At 38.0% G+C, this 21,785-nt stretch overlaps 1 protein-coding gene and 1 long non-coding RNA gene across 2 annotated transcripts in view; one reads left to right on the top strand and one right to left on the bottom strand.

Moving 5' to 3' along the window:
• Positions 1-748: 748 nt before the first annotated feature.
• On the bottom strand, positions 749-7,714 carry LOC306659858. The gene is made up of 2 exons (XR_013763472.1): positions 6,949-7,714; positions 749-1,941 (listed from the first exon to the last, which is right to left on the bottom strand). It is a non-coding gene; the product is annotated as an uncharacterized lncRNA (long non-coding RNA).
• The window catches only part of SUCLA2 (succinate-CoA ligase ADP-forming subunit beta), a 47,091-nt gene continuing 33,001 nt past the window's right edge, over positions 7,696-21,785 (top strand). The window contains exons 1-4 of the mRNA XM_079137672.1: positions 7,696-7,841; positions 12,781-12,961; positions 19,026-19,125; positions 19,288-19,450. Coding sequence (XP_078993798.1) covers positions 7,752-7,841; positions 12,781-12,961; positions 19,026-19,125; positions 19,288-19,450 — 534 coding nt within the window. The 5' untranslated portion in view covers positions 7,696-7,751. The remainder of the gene's footprint in view (positions 7,842-12,780; positions 12,962-19,025; positions 19,126-19,287; positions 19,451-21,785) is intronic.

Here is a 21,785-nt window from a genome sequence, read left to right as displayed (position 1 = left end):
AGGGATCTTGTTCTGAGGTTTTCTTTCCTTGGTGAGTCTTTGTCTGGTTTTGGTATAAGGGTGATACTAGCCTCATATAATGAGTTTGGAAGGGTTCCCTCTTTTTCTATTTTATGCAATAATTTGAGGATTATTGGTTTTAATTCTTCTTTGAAGGTCTTGTAGAACTCAACTGAAAATCCTTCCGTTCCTAGGCTTTTCTTGGTTGGTAGACTTTTGATGGCTTCTTCTGTTTCATTGCTTGAAATTGATCTGTTTAAATTGTATATGTTCTCCTGCATCAGTTTGGGTAGATCATATGTTGAGGCAGTGTCTTTCTAAATTGCCCAGGCTGGCTTTAAACTTGCTACTCTGCTTGCTTCAGTTTTCCTAGTCTCTGGGATTATAGATGAGCACCACCATGCCCAGCTGTATTTTTAGTTTGTGTCCACATGTTTGTTGCTAGCACATAGAAATAAAATTGATTTTTAAAAAAATATCCTGAGCTCTTGCTGAACTCACTTATTAATTCAAGGACATTTTTGGTAGCATCTCTTTCTATGTAGACCATCAAGTCACCTATAAATAGGGCACTTTTTTCTTTCCAGTCTGTGTGCATGTTCTAGAATTTCTACTAGGTTCCTACTAGTATATCTTTACTGAACTTCAGTCTCAAGCATGTTTATAATTGCTGGAAGAATCTTTATTATGGCCGCTTTAAAATCTTCCACAAATAATTCTAACCCTGTCATCTCAGTGTTTATATCTATTTTTCTTTTCTTTTTTCTTTTTTTTTGGTGGTGGGGATTGAACCAGAGGCACTTTTTCACTGAGCTACATCCCCAGCCCTTTTAGTCTTTTCTTTTGAGACAGGGTCTCACTAAGTTGCTGAGGGTCTTGTTAAATTACTGAGGATGATCCTCCTGTCTCAGCCTCCTGAGCTGCTGAGATTACAGGTGTGCACCTCCACCTGGCTGCATCTTTTGTCTTTTTTTTTTTTTTTGTATCAGAGATTGAACTCAGAGGCCCTTAACCACTGAGCCATTTCCCCAGTCCTTTTAAAAAATATTTCATTTAGAGTAAGGGTCTCCCTGAATTGCTTAGGGCTTCACCAACTTGCTGAGGGTGGCTTTGAACTCACAATCCTCCTGCTTCAGCCTCCTGAACTACTGGGATTACAGGCATGTGCCACTGGGCCTGCCTGGCCTTATTGTCTTCTTTCTTTCTTTCTTTTCTTTTTTTTTTTTTTTTTTTCAGTTTGAGATCTTTCTGGTTCTTGGTGTAATGACTGATTTTCCATTGGATATTTTTGTATTGTACTAGACAATTCTGATCTTATTTATTCCCTTCAATTTTAGCTGGCCGCTTCTGACACTGCGCTGGCAGGGAAAGGGAGCAATGCTGTCCAAGCACTGCCAGGCAGAGGTAGAATTCCAGGTTCACCTCTTGGTCCACAAGGATCCCCAAGGTGTACTTGGGGCTTCCTCATTCCTGCTGGGCAGGCAGCAGAGTTCCAGTTTCTGACACCGTAGTGAAGATGCCTAGACTGGTGAAAACCTTCACTCTCCCTGTGCCTCCCCAGTAGTGAAGGGGAGAAATGCATGTTGATGGGTTGGAGCAGAAGTCCAGGCTCTCTGTGTGGCTTCCACTGCCACTGTAGGAGGAAGGGAGTTCTTTACTAGTCACTGGGGATAAGACTCAGTGCCCTTCTTGGACACCACCCTCCATGGGATGTTGGAGTACCTCTTTGCAGCCTTGTGAAGTCAGACTTCTTGGCTCTCCTTGGATTCTACTGATCATGAGTGGAGGTGGGGCTGTCGTTTTACCTGTGATGTCAGGCCAGAGAAGGGGAGTCTTGCGAGGCTGCGCTTTTCCTAGTCCTTCACAAGAAGAGCAGAATGCCTTGGGGGCTTCTTTGTCTGTACCCAGATAGTATTTTCAGTTTGCTGGATCCATAAGCATCTATTTTGGGAAATATAAGGCAAAAATAAAACAGGGAGCTCAACACCATGCTGTTTCTTGGTTCCAGAGGTCCCTAGCTTACCCACTTTTCTGTTCTTATCAGTCATCATGTGTTTATTTAATACATAATGTCTACAGTGTTTCATTCTACAAAGCAATAGTAACAGAAAAAATATAGCTAATCCTTCTTCTCTACATTCATTTACTGTTTTGCTCAAATTGTCTCATAACAGGCCACTGGGAGCTCTTTCAAATTGACTTCTAAATACTTGTGACACATTCCTACCATTCTTTGAGGACATTCTTATTTTTTGGCTCAACAAAATACTTCAGGCTCATTTTATAATTTCCCTGTCACATCCTGTAATCAACTATTTCTCCAGATACTTCTGGTTGCATTTAGTGGAGAAAGCTATTAGTATTCAAGATCTTGGATGGGGGTGTGGATCAGTAGTAGAGTGTTTGCCTAGCATTCATGAGGCCCTGGGTTTCAGCACTACAAAACATACAAAGAAAAAACCCAAACCAACACACATAAAAGGAATTCAAGAACTGAACACTAGATAGGCTTTACTGTTATTGGAGGTTTCTGTTCCCAGGGCCTCCCAGTAAACAAAATGTGCATACACACACACACACACACACACACACACACACACACATACACACACACATTTATATCTGTGATTAATTTTTTGTGTCAACCTAGCTGGGCCTCAGTACTCAAATATTTGGTTGAACATTATTCTGGATATTTTCTAGGAAGGTTTTTCTGAATGAGCATCCCTCTCTCTCCATATTGAGAACTATGAATTTACACTAATGTTTAATTCCTGAAGAATATCATAATATTCATTCTAATTTTCTCTTTCCATGTTTGTAACTACCTCCTCTGGTAGAAACCTGGCTCTCACTATTAATATATTTCCTTATTTGCTAAATTCCTTTCACACCATGTTTTTGAGACTGTAGAATACATTTTGTCAAACTTCCAACAGCTAGGAGTAAAATGTCTTGAGGAAATGATCTCTTCCTTATTTATTTATTTACTGCTACTGGGGACTGAACCCAGGGACACTTTACCACTGAGCTAAATTCCCAGACGTTTTTTAAAATTTTAAGATAGGGTATCATCAAGTTGTTGAGTCTGGCCTGAAACTTGCAATCCTTTTGCCTCAGTTTCCCAAGTCACTGGGATTGTAGGTGTGCCCCACCATGCTGGCCTGTACTTTTAATTACCTTATTTTTGGGACTAGGAATTAAACCCAGGGGTGCTTAACCACAGAGCCACATTTTTAATTTTTTATTTTGAGACAGGATCTTGCTAAGTTGTTTAGGGCCTCACTAAGTTGCTTAAGCTGTCTTTGAATTTACAATCCTCCTGCCTCAGCCTCCTGAGCTGTTGGGATTTAGTTGTGTGCCACTGTGCCTGGCCATTTTTAATTTTCACAAGTGACAATATAGAACCTAGGTAGATCTGGCTTTGTCTCAAGGGGGATGTTCTGGAACTGCAGAAGTGAAGTGTAAGAACTGCCAGGGGCTCAGCATACCTAATTCATTGGGTATTTAAAATCTGAGTCACAAAAAGTAGTAATAATGATTACAGATTGCATAAAATTTTAAGGTGCTTTTATTTACTTATCTTACTGGTTTCTAACTATGACCCTGCAAGGTGGACAGGATAGTCATTATTAGCCCAAAGCATGTCCAGGTCATAATGCCTGGAACCTGTGAATGTTATCATCTATGTCAGAAAAGGACTTTGCAGATATGATTAAATTAAAGATCTTGAAACAGAGATGCTATATTGGATTATAGTCTACCTAAATGCAATCACATGTATCCTTATAAAGGGCAACCAAAGGAGATTAGTTAGGGAAGCAGAGATGAAGTATAGCAATCATAAGCTAAGGAATGCCAGCAGCCACTGGGATCAGGAAAAGCCAAGGAACTGATTCTCCCTTAGAGCTTCCAGAGGGAACAAGACCCTGCTGACACCTTGAACTGGACCAGTAATAATGAGTTTGGACTCATTATCCAGAATCCTTATCTGTGAGAGAATAGATTCCTGTACTTTTTAAGTCATCAACTGCAATTTGTTACAGCAGCTATCAGAAACTAATTCATCCTTTACAACACATATGGAACTTGAAACTCAGAAAGGGTGACTTGCTTAAGACCACACAGCTAACATGTAGCACAGCTGGAATTCAAATCTAGATCTAAGGACTTTAAATCCAATGCTCATTCATGGTGGCTTCCTTCTCTCCTACTGACTGCTCCCTTCCAATGAGATAGAGAGGACAGTAGAAAGAACAGGATCAGAGTAGTTATTATAGTGGAGTACTCATTAGAAATACTAGGGGAACATTTATAAAATACTACCATAGGTCCCACAACAGACAACTAAATTATAATCTTTGGTGATGGGGCTCAAGCAAAGGTATTTTTAAATAAGTTTTCCAGGTGTCTTGGATACAGTCAGGGTTGAGAACCAGTGATGCAATGATACCAAGTTCACTCTGTATGTTCACCTGTATAAGAATTATGACTTATTTTTCTACATCTGAACTTGAATTCTAGCATTAATCCTTCTTACACCAATTGCCAGAAACTTAACCTCTGTTAAATCAGAATCCATGCTTTCTCCATCCTCCTTAGATGTGGGAAATATATGTAATGGTAGATCAAAGGAACATCTAGTCCTTGGTGTTGTTATCTAAGGCCGTGTCTATTGACATATCCCCTTTACCATCTGCTTAGGGGTGTTGCTCATGTCAGGTCTAACCTCCATGTTTCTACCTGTGGAAGCACCACACTTTCTCCACAGCTCTCAAGAGCACTGAAAGCCCTTCCAGGCCTTCCCAGTCTGTGGGGTAGGTACAAATCCTGGCAATGTGATTTATCTCCACCTACAGGGGGACACCAGCCTGCTAGGTTTCCATTGCTTCCCCGTGCTCGAGAGATTTTGTGGTCTTAGGTGTCCCTTCAGTGCTCTCTGTTCTAGATTCCCAACTCTCTCTAGGGGTGGACTTGCCCTTTGTCCTAGACATAGTGGCCCTTGGGAGTACACAGCACAGGGATCCTTCTCAAGGAAACATTACTAAGTTTCTTGCTTCCCTTCTCTTTCTCCTGTCCCCATTCTCCCTAGGGGTGAGATAATTGCAATTCTGTTTCTCACACATTAAAGTTTCACAGAGTCCAAGTCCTTGTGGACTTTGACCTCTGACACTCGAAGTTTAGTATCTTGCAGTTCAAAGCACAATACATTTATTTGTAACTTAAAACCCACTCTGTCATTCTTTCCTTTAGGTGGTGAATGCTATTAATTAAATGTTATGAAAGATAAGGGGTTAAAAAATGGAAAAGAGGGGCATGAATCTGTTATAATCTCAAATTTTCATCTTACCATGCTGAATTGGGGAGCAACCAAAATAAATATTGTGATACTAGGAAAATTACATATTGTCTCTAAGGCTCTATTTTCCCTTCTGTAAAATGAAGGATTGTTGTCAGTACTATTAAGAATATTTATGTAGAATGTGACTAAGCGTTCAATAAATGGCTATTCTTCCTCTTGGCCCTAAGTAGAAATTTGGATAAGCAAATATCATGATGTTGCTTCTACAGCATTCTGTACTTTTATTAATTTCAAGTTAACAGTAAGACACATCAACTAAGGCTTTGTCTCTGGGCTTTAAAATGTGAAGAGTATAAAAACTTAAAAGGATTTTAAAGGATTGGGAGAAAATTAAAATCTTCTCCCCCTCAGGAAATTTCTTTTCCCTTTTTCTTACAAACATAACCCTGTGCCCTTACTTTCCTAGTGGAAGCAAATATAGAGAATGATCAAAGGCAGGAATTCCATTGTATGTGGGGAACAATTCATTTTTCTCTTCTTTTTCACAGCTCCCCACACCAAACAAAAACAAAAACAATTCAACATCTAATGTACTTATCATATTCTGCCATTCTGTATTGCCCACTACTAGTTTCTAAGATCCTTGTATATAAGGATTGCAGAAGTTTTTGCTGTGAAAAAAGTAGTTTCTGGGCAAAGCAATTTAAGTTTAAAAAGTTTAAATGAACATATTAACTGTACATATTAATGGGGCTCCATGTGATATTTCTATACATGATATACCATGCACAGATCAAATCCAATCTCTCTTTTCCATACTCCCCCTGACCCCAATCTCTAGTAATCACTATTTTACTTTTGAGTCAACTTTTTAAGCTTTGGTATACCAGAGAGAACACACTGTACTCATCTTTCTGTTTCTGGCTTATTTCACTTAACATAATGTCCTCCAGTTCCAGATTGCCTAAAAATATAACAAGGTTAGCAGGTGGGAGTCCCATCATCTTTCTACCTTCTTCAATTTTTTTTTTAAATACAGTATCAGGAGGTACAGAGCTTTATTCTGGGTTTACCTACCTGTCCTTAAAACACCTGGTCTTGAACGTAGATGGCTGGTTGTATGGTGTATGTGATAACTCAAGGCCGTCTTTATTATAAATTTAAAAAAAAAAAAAAAAAAAAGCTGGGTTGACACCAAGTATCCCTCTTTATATATGGGATGGGATATGTACTCCCCAAGGAAACTGATACGTCCCTGTCCTCCTTTCAACCCGGTTATACAGGCCTTATCTGATTATAATGAGCAGTAGGAAGGGGAGGCAAGAGATGTCCGAACTATCAATGTCCGTTTCTCCCTCTTCCCTGTTTCTGACAGCGCAGAATATCTATCGGTGATGAAAGAAGCCTTGAGAGGTCAGTCCTCCACTAGTGCCAATGGAACTAAAAAGTCCGTAAGGAGGTCCTGTCTTTATGAAGTTTAAGAACGCAGAGATTTTGGGAGCTACAAAAAGCACCGAGTGGACAGAAAATCACTGAAATTGCTTCCACACATTTTAAAGCTCAATGATGCTGTAAGTGGAACAGGTGCCACTTCATTAGTCCAGCGGTCAGATTCTATAGGGACATACCATGTGCATCCGACTCACCTAGAGAACTCTCAGAAATACAGGGCTCCTCACTCCCCTCGGCGGGGCCTTGGGGATTATATTTTTTAAAAAGCTTCCCCGCTGATTTCAGTGTGCGCTCCGCTTTGGTAACAAGTGGCCGGTCTGTCTTCTTTCGGAGTGTCAGAAGCGCTGTTTTTTCCTTTTTAACTATTGTATCAGTATCAATGCAGTGTTTGGCACAAAGCAGTCAGTAATTTTTTGGGGGGGCGGGTATCAAGGATTGAATTAGAGGCACTCCTCCACTGAGCCACATCCCCACCCTATTTTGTATTTTATTTAGGGACAGGGTCTCACCGAGTTGCTTAGAGCCTCATTTTTGCTGAGGCTGGCTTGATCGTTCTGCCTCAGCCTCCCGAGCCGCTGGGATCACAGGCGTGCGCCACCGCGCGGGGCAGTAATCATTTCCTGAATGAACTCCATTTTACGGACGATGCAACTGAGACTCAGAAGTTAAGGTGGCACAAGTGGCGGCGCTGGTCGCCTTTCCACTGCAAATCACTGGGAAGCGTTCACCTTGCCTTCAGGATTCACATCTAATAATGAGGCTGCAGTGAAAGTTCCAAAGGTCAAAGCTAGCTCCGCACCAGCCAAGCCCAGCCTACCTCCAGCAGGGAAGACCCTGCCTCTCCCCGGCCCTGGCCCTCCCACAGCCTCAGTTAACCGAGGCCCGGCCTCCGACGCGTGGTGGGCGGGGCCGCGAGCGCGTCGGGAGCAGCTGCGCCTCGGGTCGCGTCGCGCCTTTGCGCCTGCGCGAGGAGGAAGGTACGGGGTCGAACTCAGAAATGGCGGCCTCCATGTTCTACAGCCGGCTGTTGGCCGCCGCTGCCCTTAGGAGCCACCGGCCCCGGCCGGCGCTTTGGGCCGCCGCCCAGGTATTGCTGCCCTGCCTGATTTCACCTCAAGGGTCGACAGGAGAAAGGGCGAGGTGGGACCCGTGAGCCCTGTGGGCGAGATGTGAGGGGATCCAGAGCCCGTCTCGGGGTCACTTCGCCGGCGATGACATTTCCTGGGTGCCCTGCCTGGCCCGTGGGCGGCTTGCCCGGGAGTGTTGCTCGCCAGGACGGCAGGCAGGTCCATTTTTGCGCCGCTCGTCTCCAGCCCTCCGTTGGCTAGGAGATCCTGCTTCTGCTGCTCCGCTGGCTTCCGAGGGGACGACGGAGAGCGGCGGGCTCTGAGTGGAGGTGCAGGGGTCGGAGTGGTTTCTGCTGCCAGCCCCCGTCCCGCGGCGGGCCGAGGCTTCTGCGGCCCCTCTTTGGGTAGGGGGAATGCCCTTCAAGTGTACTTTGCGTCTCTGGGGAGCTGTCAGTGGTAGGAATGACTGAAGACGACCGGCAGTGACTGCCGACTCGCCCTCCCCGAAGTTTTGATGTATTGTTCTGTTTGTTGGTAAAAGTTCAACAGTTGGGGAAGAATAATAATCTTTTGAATCACTTAATTTCTGGACAGACTGTAACGTAGTAGCCACTGTTGTTTTGTTTTTGAGTATTTATAGTGTGTCAGATACTGTGCTAAGCTCATTAGGTTTTTAAGCAACACTGAGAGAGATAATAAGACCTGCATCTTTGATACTGTGACTGTGGCTAAGAGAACAAGTGATTTGGGTCAGGTATCCTAGCAGATAAGGCGAAAGCTGAGAACTTTTAATTTCAAAACTCTCTGGTTCAGAAGCCAAAGTCCTTGAGTCTGCTCTACAACGTCAAGAACATAAAATTGACCTATTCTTTTCTGTACTGATACCAAGAAACGGGAAGAGTGTATAATTGGCTTCTTGAATCAGTTCTAGTTTTAGGTTATGTTTTGAAGTAACTTTTCAGACATACCATAAATGAATAATTCTTTTTTTTTTTTTTTTTAAAGCTGTTTGTACTTAGGGATATTTGTTTCCGAATAGAAGTGGTTTTTATTTATTTTTGGCCTCGATCTTTCTTAAAGGGTGCTGCCTAGTTTGTGGAGAATGGGGATTTGGAGAACAGGTATGCTTTCATTCTAATCATAATCTTTGTCCTTTTGGAAATTCCTTTAAAAAAATCTTTGTTTCTCCATATGATGATGCCTAATATATAGTCCTCATAACAGCTTTTCTTCTTTGCCAGCCTGGCATTAAGAAATTTAGCTGTAGGGACCTGGAGTTGTGGCTCAGTGGTAAAGCACTTGCTTGGCATGTGTGAGGCCCTGGGTTCGATCTCAGCACCACATATAAATAATAAAATATCCATTTGACAACTCAAAAAAAATTAAAAATTAAAAAAAAAAAACAAATTTAACTGTAGAGTTTGCAGATACCTTAGTCTCTGGATGGGAACTTAGTCTATGTGGATGGGAACACATAGGTGCATAGTCCCAGGAAATGTGTTCAAGGTCACACATTGGTTTAGTATTTCTCTTCAACATTTTGTTTAGTCCTCATCCTGTTGTTTTTTTGTATCTTTGTTGAAAATAGTCCAGGTTATGAGCATATGATTAAGAGATTTTCTTGGATTTGGCCAGGAATTGGTAACCTTTTGGCAGTAGGAATTTTTTTTCTAAAGTTTTATTTTGTATTTAGTTGGCACATAATTGTATATATTTTGGAGGTTTAGTGTGATGTTTCAGTACATGTATACATTCAATATATATATATATATACCAGGGTAAGTAACATATCTGTCACCATATACATTTTTCATTTCTTTGTGGTAAGAACATTAAAAAGTCCTCTCCTCCAGCTGTTTTAAAATAAATAATACATTGTTGTTAGTCTCAGTCACCCTGCTGCGTGATAGAACACTAGAACTTACTCCTACTTTCTAACTCCTCCTATCTTAATGTAATATTGTACTAGTTGATCAACCTGTTGTTTCTGGGGGCAGGAATCTTCTGATCAATTTAGCTAATTAGGTGCTACCAGTAACTTATCTACCACTGACATAGTGTTCTCTATATATTGCTATTGTTTGTTTACATGTCTGTGAACTCTGTGGCTGGGACCATGTTGGCTTTGTTTTTATAGCACACTATTATATTGACATTCAAAAAGTATTTGAGTGTAAGATAATTTTTGCCAGACTTACTCACTCTCTGCCACACCCCCTTATTTTGTTTATGGAAACATCTTTTTAACCACAATCCAGATCAAGATATATGTTTTCAGCTTTTAGAAAACTTCTGTGTCCCCTCTCTTTATCAATACTCTCCTACAGATGGTCACCACTAGTTATGACTTCTATCACCATAGACTCATATTGACTGGTTTTGAACTATATAAAAAGAGATCATATAGGGATGTATTTTTGTGTCTGACTTTTTTCCTTCAATATTATGTTTGTGAGGTTAATCTACGGATAGGTGAGCAGTAGTTCTTTTTTTTTTGTTATTTGTTTGTTTATTCTTTAGTATTCTATTATGAATGTAACACAAGCTATCCATTCCCCTGTTGATGGACAGTCAGGTTATTTACCTTTTTTGTTTGTTATGAAAAAGCGTACTACGGCATTCTTATGTATGTCTTTTGGTAGACATCAGTCTCATTTCTGGAGATACATACTCAGAAATGAAATTTCTAGGTCAGAAGATAGATGTTCAGAAAAGCTTGGAAGGTTGCTTACTTTAATATTGAAGTGACAGTAAATCAAGGAATTGAGTTCTCCAGCTGAAATGTTAACCAGAATTTTAGCCTACTAAATGAATCAGAAATGAGTTGCTACATACTATGGGGTCCTTAAGAATCAACTGAGTGAATTGTTACTAATGCAGGTTTCCTTGGCCCATTCCAGAGATTCTGAGTTTTTAGATGAGGTCAGGGCCCAGGAATATGCATTTTTAGAAGCAGATTTAATCTTGGTGCAACAGATCATGATCTTACTTTAAGATAGACTTTATATGAGACTCCTTTAAATTCAGTTCTTATGATACTGTGTTTCACCTGATTTTTTTTTTTTTTTTTTTTTTTTTTTAAATGGTGCTAGGGATCGAACCCAGGGCCTTGTGCTTGCAAGGCAAGCACTCTACCGACTGAGCTATCTCCCCAGCCCTGATATTGTGTTTAATATGAACCATGTTTCAGTATATTGCTTTCTGTGTGGGGATAATGAAAGTGTATGGCTGAAATTTAAAAATGATTCCACTGCAGTTTTCCAAGGCTTGCGTAGTACTTTAATTTGTTCTGCATATTGCTTTGCAAAGGTGATAGGATTGAGAAGTTTGAAAAAAGGATGAAGGTGTTTCAACATGTTATATGATAGGTTAAGCCTAGGCTCTAACTTGATGGATGCTTGATGACTAAGAGGTGGTGGAGATCTTGCTGATGTTCATCCTTCTTCACCTTTTCAATGTTGTGGCTCTGATACAGGAAACTGAAAGTCTAGCCCTCATGTTCCTTTCTCTTTGGGCAGTAATATACAAGCTGTTTTTTGTAAGAGTAATTCTGACTCAGCTGTACTCAAGGAAATATCAGTTTTTTTTTTCTACTGTATAAAAACATCACTCATCTTTATTTTCTCTTTATTCTTTCTTACTGCCATCTGGCAATATGTTTATTTATGGTCTGTTTCTCTGTCCCTAGTGTTCTACACATATACACTAGAATGTAAACCTTTGGTTTACTGCTCTATTTTTAGTACCTAGGTGTGCAATAAATATTTGATATGATGAATGAATGTTCTACATAGATTGAAAAGTTGTTTTTACTTGACCCTTTTGGAAGATTTTCCACTCCAATTGTGAAGGACAAACACCTCAACTGACCTTGTAGAAGAGGTACTAGGTAAGGGAATAATTTTGAAGGATGCCTTAAGGATGGTGTTGCAGATTGGTTCTGAGATTCGAAGACTCTGATGTAGAGAGTCCTGTGAAAGAAATCTATTGGAAAGTTATCTCTGAATCAAAACCGGTGGGAGTGAAGACAGGAGAATCGAGTAGTGGGAGTAGAACTGCGGTGCACTTGTAACATATCTGCCATTGCTAGGGGAGATTTGCAAGCAGGATGCTCTTCTAAATTGCCCCAAATTGGAATGAGGTGCCAGGTCTTTATGTTCCTCCCTCTGCCCCTATTGATGTCAGTGTGTGCAAGCTGCCAGTAGGAAGTAGGCATGATTTTGGCCAAGATGCCAATGAGAGGACTCACCTGAGAGCTGTCAGCAGTCAGCACTCCCTCCCAGCTGCTAGGGTTATAAGTGCCTTGGTCCTGAAGATGGGATCTGGGCAGCACACCACAGAATCCACTACGGGTGAAGCAAAGATTTCTGAGTCTTGAGTGTATGAAAAAGTAATGGTACCAAATCATTTAGTTTTTACATATCAAGTGCTAGATGGTTTGTTAGGTGCTGGAGGAATGGCTGAGAGGGGAAAAGTTGGGAAGGATTTTAGGTTTAGTGGAAAAAATGAAATTGTTTTTAGATCTGTTCAATTTGCCATTCAGATAAAAATGACCATTAGAGGTAATAGTAAAGCTCAAATGTAAGATAAGAACTTGAGATGATGAGGAAATAGTTAAGACTGCAAGCATGGGGGTTGGGGGTAAGAGAAGAATGGAGGAACTTTCGATTGTGTAGACGGAAACGAGGCGGTGGCGGGGGCGGGAGAAGGAAAGATAGTGGAATGAGACAAACATCATTTCCCTGTGTGCATGTATGATTACACAAATGGTGTGAGTCTACATCACGTAAAACCATAGAAATGAAAAGTTGTACCCCATTTGTGTATAATGAATCAAAATGCATGCAGTCTGTAAAAATAAAATTTTATTAAACCCTGAAAGGATAGTGTTTGATAAGAAGGTGTTTCTAACAACTGCCAAGTCATTGTCATACATAAATATGTCCCTAATTTCTCTAGGTTCTAGGAAGTTCTGGATTGTTTAATAACCATGGACTCCAAATACAGCAGCAACAGCAAAGGAATCTCTCACTACATGAATACATGAGTATGGAATTGTTGCAAGAAGCTGGTGTCTCCGTTCCCAAAGGATATGTGGCAAAGTCATCAGATGAAGCTTATGCAATTGCCAAAAAATTAGGTACTAAATTAAAAAAAACAAAAAACTTATGCAACCTTGATGTGGATTTTTCTTTTTCTTTTTTGGTACCAGTGATTGAACCCAGGGGTGCTTAACCACTGAGCCACACCCCCAGCTCTTTATTTTGAGATAGGCTCTCACTAAATTAGACCCCTTGGGGCCTTGCTAATTTGCTGAGCCTGGCCTAGAAATTGTGATCATCCTGCATCAGCCTCCTGAGTTGCTGGGATTATGGGCATGCACCACCACTACTGGCCTCGATGTGAACTTTTTTGATAAGATATAATTTTATGTTTGGTTTGATGACAACATTTAGCTTTTATTAGTTTAAAAAATTAATTTACTTAAAGGTAGAGCTTTGTGATACTTGAAATTCTAAAATTATTATGAGACAATTTTGAGCTCCTATAGTGCTGGTGACTTAGGATCACTTATTGGTATTAGGAAGCTGAAATCCTGTTTTTATTTGGAATATAATTATGGGGAAGAAGATTCTGTTTACTACTTTGTTGCATAAAGGATTGGTGGCTGTGATGATTTTCATGGAAATGGTGAAGGAAAATCTTAGTAGTTTATGTGGTTATAAAGAGAGGCTCAGTACAGTCCTCCTTGGGTCCCCCTAGGAGTGCACTACCACTGAGCTACATCTCCAGCCCTTTTTATTTTTTATTTATTTTTTGTGGTGTTGAGTATTGAACACAGGGTCTCATGTATGCCAGGCAAATGCTCTACCACTGAGCCACTTCCCCAGCCCTTTTATTTTGAGCAGTCTGAAAAAGTTGCCCAGGCTGGCTTCAAACTTGTGATCCTCCTGCCCCAGTTTCTGGTAAATCTAGGCATGTACCACCATGCCTGGTTTCCTCCTTGTTTTTGATGTGAAAAATATGGAATCCTGGGAGAAAAAAGAAGTTGAGCTCTAGAATGTAAGCTCCACGAGAACAGGGTTTCTTTGTCTTATTCATTCACTGATATATACCAAAGTCTTAGAAGAATGCCTCACACTTAGGAAATCAATTGTTAAATGAATTTAATTGGTGCTTTTTTTTTTTTTTTTTTTTGCAGTGCTGGGGATCGAACCCAGGGCCTTGTGCTTGCAAGGCAAGCACTCTGCCAACTGATCTTTCTCCCCAGCCCAGTAGGTGCTTGTTTATTAGAAGATTCTTTTACTGATGATAGAAGCTTTAATAACTTTGTTATTTTGAACTCAATTAAAAAAACAATTTTTGACTTTAGAAAATCTTAGGCTTACATTCGTAAAGATTTAACGTGAGAACATAATAATGAAATGATGTACTAGCTATGCACTGCATTTCATCCCACCAATTTTATGTACACAAGTTAGCACAATTAATCTTTCTTGTATATACATTTGATTAATATGGCTTTAAATATGCTTTGGTGAAGACTTTGCTTTTATTAGTTTTTTTTTAAGAAAGATATGGAAAATTTAAGAAATGTTAAAAAATTTAGAGTTTTCATCTTGGTTTATATATATTTGTTTTCCAAATGGTTTTTTCTTTTAAAAGTGAGGGCATAGGGCTGGGGATATAGCTCAGCTGGTAGAGTGCTTACCTTGCATGTGCAAGGTCCTGGGTTTAATCCCCAGCACCACAAAAAAAAAAAAAAAAAAAAAAAAAAAAAAAGTGGGGGCATATACAAGTTCAGAAAATTATTACATAAGCTCTGTTTTTGAATGAATTGATCATGATTTCCTTGATTTGGAGACATGACTTTTTCTTTCACAGTTTTTGTTGTTACTGTGATTAATCATCACAAATCCCTTTATTCAGTTTAGAAACAAAGTTCTTTTTTCTTCAGCAAAAACTTTAAGTTCATATTAATATTAGTGAAATTTTTGTAAATTAAAGGTGACTTATAATTTGAATTTGTATGGGGTTAATATTAATAGGACCTGATTTATATATAATGAAGACAGTAAAAACTTTCTCTGTTTTCAAAATCATTATAATTGGTTTTATTTAACTAGTTTTCTGTATATTTTGCCATTTAGTCAAATTTTATTGTTATGTCATAAATAATTTATTTAAAAATTTGTTCATAAAATGTGTAGGATTTATTCTGATGCCAATATTTTATTTACTCTTTATAAAAACCTTTAATAATTCTTAGGTACAGAAGAAAGAACAGTTAATATATACAGTATAAACTATAACAGTATTTCTGGCAAGTTCTCTGGGACCAGGATTTACAAGTAGTAAGGAACAGGAGCAGGTAGGAGCTCTGATTTTGAGCCGCTTGGAACAGGGGATATCTTATTCTTTGAGAAAATGTGTTCTGGTCACAAAATACTGTAAATAGTGGTTATATTATGGGAATGGGATTATTGAATAATAAAGACATTTAAATCTCGAGGAGCACAAGTGCTGCTTTTTAAGAGACATATTTAGTAACTACTTTGAAGACATTGAGGACAATTTGTGTTTTTGGTGAGCCATTAGAGTCAGAAGATATTCATTATGGGATCTAAATGTACAAGGTGGGTATGGTTTTATCAATCTATATAGTAATTCCCAATGCTGATTTTTGGCTACTTCAGGATTATTTGGGCTTCTTAAGTTACTGCAAAATTCACATAATGCTGATTCTCATTTATTAAAAACTCTTACTTAGAATTCTGGTCATCAAATGATATACTAGTGCATAAATGCATTAAGATGTGCCAGACTATTGTTTATTTTCAGTTGTGTATGTGGTAGGAGATGTTGAGTTAGCATGGAGTCTGGGGCCACTGAGTTCTACAAGTGGGCTTCTGAGATGGCCCTCTTTCCTCAGTATTTCCTACAAATTTTATCATCTTCTGTGTTTTATGATATGAAGAATGTTGGGAAGCATTGCCCTGCAGGAAGTTAGGAATGGAAGGATGGTTAGAAAGAAATCTCATGCTAATTTTTGAAAAGACTATATGAATCCACAAAAGACTAAAAGACTAAAGCTAGGATGGATAGTGAATATATTTTAAAAACAGAGTTGAAATCCAAAAAAGATCTTGTCTGAGTAGAGTGTAGTGCCAAATGTGTAGTATAGCATAAGACTGTAAATTCTAGGAGGGCAGGTTTCCTTTGCTCATTGTTGTTATGTACATCTCTAGCACAGTATCTGGTATGTAGATGAACCTGTTGAATGAATTAATGGAGTTGAATACAATGTTTGTTTTAATTAGTTGTCCTCTGACTTCTAATCCTCCCCTTGACAATTGATGAGACTATATCATTAATTCTTATTTATCTTTAGGCTTTCTTTTGTTACCAGGGGCTATTTCATTAAATTTTTCAGTGCTTGGAATTGAACCCATGCTAGGCAAGCCCTCTACCACTGAGCCACATGCCCAACCCACTTTTAAAGAACCATCTTTTTGCCCTTAAAGACTTTATATTCCTAAAGAAAGAAAATTGACAAAAGAGTTCTTTTGTCTTATAAAATGTTTATGAAAAAAGGGCTTCCTTACTCTTACTTACTAGGTCAGTATATTAGGTTTTCAGTTTAAGGATTAAGAATGATTTATTGACCAATTACCATATTATATTTATTTTTGATCTTTCAGAATCAGGGATTGAACCCAGGGATGCTACATCCCCAGCCCTTTATATTTTGTAGTTTTTATTTTGAGACAGGGTCTCACTAAGTTATTAAGGCCTCACTAAATTGCTGAGGCTAGCTTTGAACTTGGAATCTTTCTGCCTCAGCCTCCCTAGTCTCTGGGATTACAGGTGTGTACCACCATGCCTGGCTATGTTACATTTGTTCTGTTTGTATTACAGCCATCCTCTTTGGATGCAAATGAATATTTTTAAAGTACTAGAAAATCAGGACTTGACAGGTAACCAGCAACAGGTAAAATAAATAGTGAGTGCTCCTTTTTGGACACCATTTCTCTAATTTTCTGTATTCCCTAAAACTACAGGTTGTCTTCTCAATAAGAAAGTTATTATTAGTTTTAATGAAATTTTTAAATAACTCAAATCTTTACCTAATATTGTATGTGGAAATACTTGTGAATGATAGAGAATAGCCTATTGAATAGGGTTGATCTTATCTAATCCAAATGGCTTTTAATCATAATTCTGCTCTAAGTTGCAGGATTAAGGGCCAGTATTTTCAGTTCTGAATTTTTGTAAGAGCAGTGGTAAAGTCTAGATTTACAAGACTTCTGTCCAAGTTTTGTGAAGTCATGTCTGTCTTTATTTGTTTTTTCATTATTTAGTGAAATATGTGCTGGGAACCCTTCCAGAAACTTGTAAACATCAACAAATACAACAAAGATCTGCCATCCTAGAGACTATATTCTAGGGGGGAAGCAAAACAACAAATGATGTACATGAGAAGATTATATGTTGTGTTAGAAGGTGATGAATTCTATTGGGGAATAAAACTAGATTAGGGAAATGGTATTGGTCATAGGTGGAAAGATTGTAGTATTAAGTAGGGTGATCAGGTAATGCCTCATGGGCAATCTAGTATTTAAATATAAATTTAAAGGAGATTAGGGCCTTTCCCAAATGAACATTTGAATGAAAAGTATTCCAGACAGAGGACACAACAGCCAAGTCCTAAAGGCTGGCAGGGACATGTCCAGGAACACTGGGGAGACTAATGTAACTGGAGGGGAGTAAGCAATGAGGAGGGCATAGAAGTTTAGGGTAAGGGTTTCAGATGAATTATGTAGGAATTTTTAAGCCATTATAAACACTGTGGCTTTTATTCTGAGTGAAATGAGTTTCAGTGCAAAATTTTAAGTAGAGTATGATTTTCTCACTTTGGCTACTGCTTCAAGATTATTTTGTGGGGGATGAGAGTCCCCCAGGTAATGACTGGGACCAGAACCTACACGGTGATAAGTAGCTGAGATTCTAGATAAATTTTGAAGACAGAATTAGTAGGATTTTCTAACAATTGTGGAGTACGACAAGGAGTCTTTTTTTTTTAACACTCTCTTGATTAACTATAGGGTCATCTTCTGATTTAAGTAATAAACATTTCCTATGTAGGCTAACTTGCATCATTAATTTCATAGATATTCTTTTGTAATAATTGTTTAAGTTTAAAATTTAATCCATTTCTTATTTGATCACAAACTGCATTTGCTACCTACCTCTGGTTGGTAGCACAATATGTGCATGACTTTTCCCCATAGTACTACCCATCTTCAGCCTGTTCAAATACATGTTTATGGAAAAGTTGTGTATCTCATACTGTTTTGTGCTAGGGCTATAACAGATGAGGTGGAACCTAACCCTGAGCTTAAAGGTTAATTATTTTGCCCTAATATAGTCATCGATGCTACACTGACAGAATGGTCAAGATGCTTTAAGAGGCAATATGAGGAGCTCTGAAATTCTGTGTCTGGGAGATAGAGAAGGTATTTAGGCTAAACAGCTAGTTTTTGGTTTTAAACAGCAAATCAGGGGAGGAAGAGGGGGAATTATCAGATTACCTGCTGAAGAAAAATTCAGAATATTTATAAAATATGCACAATACTTCGAAATAGCATGAGGAATTTTTTTACTATAAATATCTTATTAACCCCTGATAAGTACTCATAATATTATTGCTCAATAATGTGTATTAACAGGACTTTCTGTTAGAGAGTTTAATTGGTACCAATACTGGTAATATCTCCCCTATGGCATATTCCTGCTCCAGATTGCATTTATAACTCAGATTTTCTCAAGGTAGCAAGTTTACATGTGAGGCATTAGAGAGACAGGGAGACATTAAGAAAACATTTGAGTTTCAATTTTGTACTTTTAATACCTTCCAAAGCACTAGCTGCTTGAAATGTTAAAAGGAGTAGTTAAATTATTTTCAATATATAGTACTTTTAAGAAATTATTTGAGTGACTAATTTTTTAAAAGTCATGGATTTTTAGATGGTGAATGTTATAGTCTTTGATTTTAGAAAATCTGTGTATATGGAATGTCTCATTTTTTGGTATTGTGAATACATAAGACTTTATTAGCATCTATCATTGTGTATATAAAATAAAATACTGTGTCTTGCATGTGGCTCCCTGGTTGCTAACTAATAGAAATGTTTTTCTTCTAGGTTCAAAAGATGTTGTGATAAAGGCACAGGTTTTAGCTGGTGGTAGAGGAAAAGGAACATTTGAAAGTGGCCTTAAAGGTGGAGTAAAGATAGTTTTCTCGTAAGTTATATTTTTTTAAAAGAAAAATCATCATTATTAGAGATTAACTGAACTCATAAAAATACTGGAGATTTAAATATTAAAAGACATAAGGTTTTGGCTATGATGTATATTTATCTCAGTTGGAAGATAGAAGAATTTGAGTTCTTTTTCTTATTTTAGTCCAGAAGAAGCAAAAGCTGTTTCCTCACAGATGATTGGGAAAAAATTGTTTACCAAGCAAACAGGAGAAAAAGGCAGAATATGCAATCAAGTTTTGGTCTGTGAACGAAAATATCCCAGGAGAGAATACTATTTTGCAATAACAATGGAAAGGTCATTTCAGGTGAGTAACTATAGACATGACACAATTAGGACAAATTTATGACATTCATTTTCCAAAACTGAATATGTTTATATGGGAAAAATTTTTAAAGTGTTATGCATAATCCATTTGTATGTGTCATGAGCACGATACGTCATTTTTAAAAACAGCATGGTAAATGCTATAAAATTTTGGTACACAATATTGTGATTAAAAATGCTGAGCTGGGTGCAGAACACCTATAATCCCTAAGGCTCAGGAGGCTGAGGCAGGAGAATCACAAGCTCGAAGTCAACCTCAGCAGTTTAGTGAGGCCCTAAGCAAATCAGTGAGACTCTATCTCTAAATAAAATAGGAAAAAGGGCTGGGGATGTGGCTCGGTGGTTAAGTGCTCCTGGGTTCAGTCCCTGGTACTTAAAAAAAAAAAAAAGAAGTGCTATAGGAAAAACCTTGCAATAATAAATATGGAATTTCCAAATTGTTAATTTACTAAGATAACTTAAATCATCTCTGGATTATTTTAGATTCCAAGATTCTGTAGACAGAAAATAATTTATAGCATAGAATCCAGTAAGAAAATGTGTATCTATGGCTTCATTTTTTTCTTTTTTCACCTTTTGGTATTTTTTACTGTTTGAGTTCTGTTTCACCACATGATTTGGTACTTGGTAAATTGAAGGTGACATTAAGTAGCAAACAATATAGTTTTAAAGAACATGACTGTAATCCTGCTGTCCTTTCTTTATGGAGCCTAAAATTCTAGCATTGAACATAGGCATCAGGCTCAATGAAAATCCTTTAATAGAACTGGTGTATGGAGAGAGTATTATTAATCATCACATACTATAATTATCTGTCTCTTTAAATGCATTTCTTAGGTTTTATAAGCTGAATCTCTGTTAACTAGCTTTTCTTGGAAACAAACTGGGTATATATTAGGAAGTCCACATAAGGATTTGATGTAGAATATTATTAATTTTAGATTTTTTTTTATTAGTTGTTGGTGGACCTTTATTTTTATTTGCTTATTTATATGTGTGGTGCTGAGAATTGAACCCAGTGCCTTACCCATGCTAGGCAAGCGCTCTACCACTGAGCTACCCCCCAGCCCCAGAATATTATTATATATAATTTGAAGTAATAGATTTTAAGTGGCACAAAAATGTTTCTTCTGTTAGAAAACCCTTTTTAAAAAGTTTTTTAATCTTTTTTTTTTCCATAAACTTTACATATAACAGGCATCTTTCCTTACAATAAATACTGATGTTCATTATTAAATGTTTCAGTAAGTACCTTTTCTTTATTGTTATTAACATGTTAATTGTACAGATTAATGGGATTCATTGGGATATTTTCATACATGCATAATTATGCATCTGTCACGTATGTCCATTTATATTTCTTCTAAACTCCACTCCCCTACACCTATTGACAACCTTCCCAGTCTCTATTCCCTAAGAATCCCTCTTCTACTTTCAGGTTGGCTCCCCCCCCCCCCCCCCCCCCCCCCCAACACACACACACAGTTTATACATGTGAGAGTAAACAGGAATAACTTGTCTCTCTGTGTCTGGCTTATTTAGCTTTAATATGAAGTCCTTCAGTTCCATTCATTTTGTTGCAAATGACAGGATTTCCTAATGAAATCCTTAATCCATTCATCTGTTGACAGGCACCTAAATGATTCCATATCTAAGCTATTGTGAATAGTGCCACAGTAAACATGGATATGTAGGTGTCTCTTTTTTATGCTGAGCTGACTTCATTTACTTTGGATATATACTCAGGAATGTGATAGCTATATCTTATGGTAGTTCCATTTTTAGTGTTTGAAGGAACCTCCATACTGTTTTCCATAGTACCTATACTAATTTACATTCCCACCAACAGTGTTTAATCCTTTTTTTTTCTCCATGTCTCTGTCAGCATTTCTTATTTATTTATTAATTTTTTTGATAGTAGCCATTCTAACTCGGTTGAGATGGTATCTCATTAAAGTTTAGATGGTATCTCATTTTAGTTTTGGTTTGCATTTTCCTTATGACTAATGATATTGAGGATTTTTTTCCATAGACTTATTGGCCATTTGCACTGCTTTTGAGATGTATATTCAGATCATTTGCCCATTTTTTAACTGGAATACTTGATTTTTTTTTTTTTTTTATTGTAAACAAATGGGATACATGTTGTTTCTCTGTTTGTACATGGCGTAAAGGCGTACCATTTGTGTAATCATAAATTTACATAGAGTAATGTTTCATTCATTCTGTTATTTGGAATACTTGATTTTTGTTGTTAAGGTTTTTGAGTTCTATATATATATTTTGTATATTAATCCTCTGTCAGGTGACTAGCT

Source organism: Sciurus vulgaris (genome assembly GCF_902686455.1).
Source record: "Sciurus vulgaris genome assembly, chromosome: 4".
Lineage (NCBI taxonomy): Eukaryota > Metazoa > Chordata > Mammalia > Rodentia > Sciuridae > Sciurus > Sciurus vulgaris.
The sequence above is the reverse complement of the archived record's forward strand: the minus strand, read 5'-3'. Positions and strand labels throughout refer to the sequence as shown.